At 31.7% G+C, this 5,977-nt stretch overlaps 1 protein-coding gene across 1 annotated transcript in view; it reads right to left on the reverse strand.

Moving 5' to 3' along the window:
* Positions 1 to 8: 8 nt before the first annotated feature.
* Positions 9 to 5,977, reverse strand: part of HSPA4L (heat shock 70kDa protein 4-like) — a 61,961-nt gene continuing 55,992 nt past the window's right edge. Inside the window, exon 19 of the mRNA XM_010860257.1 lies at positions 9 to 5,172. Coding sequence (XP_010858559.1) covers positions 4,981 to 5,172 — 192 coding nt within the window. The 3' untranslated portion in view covers positions 9 to 4,980. The remainder of the gene's footprint in view (positions 5,173 to 5,977) is intronic.

The following is a 5,977-nucleotide window of genomic DNA, read 5'->3' on the forward strand; positions in this document are numbered from 1 at the left end:
AGTCACTATGTATATAAATTATTTTAATAATGGTTGGAGAAAAGAAAAATAATGTGGATACCATATTAGTACTAAACAATTCAGTAGCTTCATTAAAAAATTGCTTCTGTATTAAACAACAGTGGCTTCATCCAGCCAAATACAATTTTTTTTTTTTTTTTACTTTTACTGTGAGTCTCCTTTCAAGACACTAAGCCATAAAAGTATTTCAGGGGAAAGAAACAACGCTTTAAAGCTTCCTTTACTTAGATCTCCATTTCTAATTACATTTTTACATCTACATTCTGTGTGGGTCCATATGATTTCAAGAGCATGTTAAAACTCAAGTTCATGGAGGCAAAAAATTAAGAAATTCTAAAAAAACCCAAGGAAGATGCACAACACATGTATGTAATCAGAAAGCAGCAAAAAATTGAAAGTATCTTATCTTTTAACAACTATTTTCAATTTCTGACCCTTTTGTTACATTGATACTTGGATTAAAAATGAAGGATGCTGGTTACTTATAATACACAGTACTCACAAAATTGACTTCTTTTGGTCCAGAACTACTTAAAAGTATTCAAGGTCAGAATATGAAAAACCTATTAAGCCAATATCAAATTTTAGAGGTATTACATATGGAAACTTACAACATGGCTTTTTAAGTATGAATTTCAGAGTCAAAAAAATTTTAACAGTAAGATTTGGTTTTAAAGTAAAAAGACAGCTAATAAAATCAGTTATCAAGCAAAGTGATAGGAAAACTATTTTTTAAAATACATGAAATAAAAGACTTGAATAATCCAAAATAAAGCAAAATATAATGGAAATAAAATGATTATGTAATTAAATGAGAGGATAAATAAAACAACAGGAAGGACTAAGGTAATATCTACTTACTTTAGTTGTCTTATAGTATATAATGTATATAAGACAACTAAAGTATGTAAAACATTTTGAAGTTCATGAATCTCTTTATAGGATGAGTAATCAATACACTTCCCTAATACTCATCATGTGACCTAGGACATGATAGTAAATCAGAGATCCCAAAGATCATGCCATTAATGTTTTTGTCGATATGCATTTTGACCTGCATGACAGACTAAATCAAATGTTCATGATTCAATTATTATTTTTCTTTCTTTGACTTGAAAGCTCCAAGTTATTTAATAATGTATTTTTAGTATGTGCTTTTCCCTTTTAATGCTTACTCTAACAATATGCTAGAGGTCTGGACGGTGACCAGATCCTAGAGATCTGGAAGGTGAAAGAGCCATTATCACCTGCTGATCACTGACCACTGGCATAGATATTTAGTGGGTTTTTTTTCCCCTTCTAAGCAGTTATTAATATTCCAGACATTTCAGGTGCCCTGTTATGGTATGAAACAGTTACCCTTGAATTTAGCAAGGGGAAAAAAACCTTAGACATCTGGTTATGCTATAAACCCAGAGTTATTTGTTTTCGGAAACACGAGTATATGGAAGAATGTTAATTTTAGTTTACTTTATATTAAGAGATGTGAAAATAAGATAAAGCTTTTGTTTGTTTTGGTTAAAGACTTGGTTGGTTTTGATCTGCATTAAATCTTCTTTTTTTATCAAAAGAAAAGATTATGTGCTTCCTGGAGATTATTTTAAGATTATACTAAAGATTGACAAAACAAAAGGTAATTTTAAAGCTTTTTTTGTTTTTTGATCAAAAAGTCTGGATCTTCTGAAACTAAGATTAAATATTTAGTTTGATAAATGATAGTTGTAAAACATACTATAGTTAAGGATAATAAAATATTAGAATCAAACTTTATAAGCATTCCCTACACCTGTGTCATTGGAAAAGTCATCAGTGGCTGACTTTAATCAATGTCATCAGATTTTAAATACTGATAAATCAATACAATTAGATTATACGTCTCATTAAGTTTTATAGAATCAAATACCACAAAACAAATTACACTTAAAACTTGGAAGTCTAATCACAAAATAACATTTCTTTTAGAATTGAATTTTTTTTTGTAAATCTCTAAAAGTTGAGAAAGATGAAGTTAGGTTTTTCCATCACTTGTAAATCTATGATATGTAAAATTAATAACAAGGCTTCAATTGTTGTGGACTCCCAGTATCTGCTGTTAAAAATAAAACGAAATCCTAAGGGTAATGTTTATAGGCTTGGTATTACAGTTCAAATTTATGCAAATGGAGGGATGGTTGTTAAATGTATTTTGGGTTAGTTGATCTTAAACATAATTTTTCAAAACAGTTGAAGATGTACTAATTTGGATAAAATATTTTCATAGTCACTTTATAATATTGATAATTGATTTCCCAAATTCACTTTAAAGACTTCTAGCTAGGAAATATAATCATAAATATACCAAAAACTGACCCCCCCAAAGTCTAAGAAATCTGTATTTCTTAATTTTTACCTTTTTAAAATTGAGATGATCTGTTACTCCAATAGCCTAATTCTTTGGTGTGCTGTTTGTAGTTATTTTAAAACTTAAGTATTCTGTACATAGCTAAGGAATTAAAACACTGCAAACTTTCATTATATTATTTAACAATCTTTGTTTTTAAAATCACTATGATTGGTTATTAGGAGTTGATTTCTGAAACCACATAACTTATATTTTTCCATAGAGTTGAAGTGTATTAATTATCCTAGATATTTCCTACATATTTAGTTCTTATTTGCATATTACTACAGGAAAATATCCTATTTTGCTATATGTTGTTTTTTTTTTTTTCCTTGGAGAATGGCACTGAAACATGTATGCTATATGTTTTTTTAAAAAAATCTTTAATTTTTTGTCTAGCATTGCATACTTCATACAGATTAAAATTAAACTGAGCCCATACCATCTACCCAAAACTAGATTAAGTAGAACATTTTCTCTTTTATTAATGTACTCAAAACAACTAATTATAAGGTTAAGGGCTTTTGAAAATCATTTAAGTTGAATAAATGGGTAAGAAAAGTATACACATTATTTTTGGATATATTTAACTTATAAATAAAGTGGTACATAACTACAGGAACTGGAATATAATACTGATTAAAACAGAGAACTATATAAGCTAGTAAGGAACTGAAAATGTCAGGATGTACTAGACAGTTGAGATGCAGAAAGGGTTGTTTTTACATACTCGGAATTAGAGGTACAGCTCCTAACAAAGTGGGTGGAGATTTTCTTAAGAGAAAGCAAAAAACTCCTTACATGTACCTTATTCCCTTTCATAACTCTGATGCTGTTACTGAAGTGAACCTATATATACCAACATAGAAATGAAAAGTAACAATACATGGTTAACAAATGTTTCATCATTGCTAATGGATATGATTATTTCATTAGTTTGAAGACAAAAAATATATTGGGTCTATATGATTTTTTTAATGCAAAAAAGGGACATCTCCTTCCTCTGAAAGGATGAATAAAAATCCCTGCAAAATGCACTGGTCTGTACTCTCCTTTCAGTGCATACTACATTGTAGAAACAAAATCTCTCTTAGAGAACTAGTTGTGAGTAGTGACTATCCCTAAAGATACTGAACTCTCAATTTTTACTAAAGGAAAGTCAATATTAATTTTTAATATAAAGATGTAGTTTTGTGAAAAACAGAGCTTCTCAAAATTTTAACATAGGTCAATCTAGATGATTGGCATTAAGAATGCAAGTGCCCGTGCATTCTCTGTTTCTTTTCTTTGTAGGTTGAACAGTCTGCCTCCCATACTGAAAATTTTCAAGCTTTTGGACAGAACTGAACAGTGAACAAGTCTGGTGATGAAGCTTGGACTACTTAAAGTATCTTAGTTTCATAGTCCCTCGTCCCATATAAATATATGAAGCACCAAAACTGGAGCCAAGGTCTGAACAGGTTATGTAACAGCAAGAACTATAATTTAATCACATCATATTGTATTACACTATGTAACATTCTATATTTGCCTGTTGATATGTAACAGTTTATTACAAGCATTATTTCCTAAGACTTATGTGGTATAAGTGTTTCTTTTCAAGTATTACGGCTTATAGTGTTTATGTTAACAGTAAATCACTGATAAATGTATATAATGCAATACACATTGTGCCATTTCTCCCTACCCTGTGTTAACATTAACAAAATGAACTAAGAAAACAAAAACTATTTAAAACTAAAAACAAAGGCTATCAACATCACAGTTGCACGTCTGAGTAAGTCAACAGCATTTCCCCCTTAACATGAAGGTATTTTCATCAAAAATGCTTCATCGTTTTTAGGCGAGCATTACTTTAGCAGCAGCTGGTCTTCAGGACAAGTAGATCAGACGTTTCAAGTGCAAAAGACACTGAATTACTCTGAGAAACATCAATCCACATGACTAATGAAAAGAAGCAAACTGCTGGTGTCACCTTAACATAAAATTGTGCATTTTCCCCTTCAGTGTGTGTTTTAGTTCATTTATGTGATAATAAAGTTTTGGAGTTCTCATGGCACACCACTGATATGGACTAGTTTGTCAAGGAACCTATTTGTTTGTAATGTTTAAATTATAATAGTACAATAACTACAAAAAGGTCAGTGCCTTGGTGGCTTTAAACCACATCAGTTTCAATGTTTTTAGAAATAATGATGCAATTAAATCTATGCTTCTGCAACAATAGTGCAATATAGTATCCTTTCCTGAATAAAGGAGCTGAGGTTTATGCAAGTAGAAGCTTTAAGTAAGGTAGATTGTTGCCAACTACTTATCAGTCTTGCATGTTTGACCTAAAATAGATTAGGAAAGCTTAAACTGACTTGTTAATCTATATTCAGCTAAAGCTTCACATAAGCAGCAATGGAAATGAATGTAAGTGCACTCAGTATAAAACACTTTTCAAAACTACTCCAAAAAACAAATGACAGAAGGTGGTTAAGAGCAACTAAACATCTGTTGTGTGTACCAGATGTAAAAGAAGAATGGACTCTGTGGTTACTTGCACTATTGGAATTACGTGAAGGTAAAGTTAAGACTTAGTCCACTTCCATCTCTCCAGAAGACTTAGTATGCTGTGAGTTGTCTTTTGTTGAATCTGGTTTAGTTTCAGCCCCACTCTGTCCATCCATTGGTCCGTTGTGTTCACTATTATCTTTTGCCTTGTCTTCAGCAACCTCTACTTTCGGTTTGGGCTTATAAATGATGGGGTTACAGAAATTATCGAGTTCCTAAAGACATGAAGAAAATTAATTATATTAAAAACATAATTTAACAAGTTACCACTAACTTTCTGAAGTTCACATATAATTTCTAAATTTCCACATAATTCCACATTGTTGAATAGCTGTTAGCTCAGCTAGATAACCAACTAATTCTTAAAATACCTTAATGAATTATTTACCTTCTTGGCTAGTGTATGTCAGTGGTTTAAGATACTATTCTGTCTTTGATATAATAATACATTCTGTATTTATTGTTACTAAATTTCTTCCTCATAATTTATTTTGGTAGGGATAATCTTTATATATTTATTTATTTTGGCCATGACACATGGCATTCAGAACCCCCTGACCAGGGACTGAACTTGGGGTCCTTGGCAGTGAGAGCACAAAGTTCTAACCACTGGAATGCCAGGGAATTCCTAGGAATAATTTTTAATTCATTCCTTTAAATTAGGCCTAAAGCTCTGTTATGAGAAGTATGTCACATAGCACCTATTTCATAAGTTAAAATTTCTCAAAATTACTTGAAAACTATTTTCAGTTCAGTTCAGTTGCTCAGTCGTGTCTGACTCTTTGCGACCCCATGAATCGCAGCACGCCAGGCCTTGCTATCCATCACCAACTCCCAGAGTTCACTCAGACTCACGTCCATCGAGTCAGTGATGCCATCCAGACATCTCATCCTCAGTCGTCCTCTCATCCTTCTGCCCCCAAACCCTCCCAGCATCAGAGTCTTTTTCCAATGAGTCAACTCCTCGCATGAGGTGGCCAAAATACTGGAGTTTCAGCTTTAGCATCATTCCTTCCAAAG

The sequence above is a fragment of the Bison bison genome, unplaced genomic scaffold (assembly GCF_000754665.1).
Source record: "Bison bison bison isolate TAMUID 2011002044 unplaced genomic scaffold, Bison_UMD1.0 scf7180017864465, whole genome shotgun sequence".
NCBI classification, from domain to species: domain Eukaryota; kingdom Metazoa; phylum Chordata; class Mammalia; order Artiodactyla; family Bovidae; genus Bison; species Bison bison.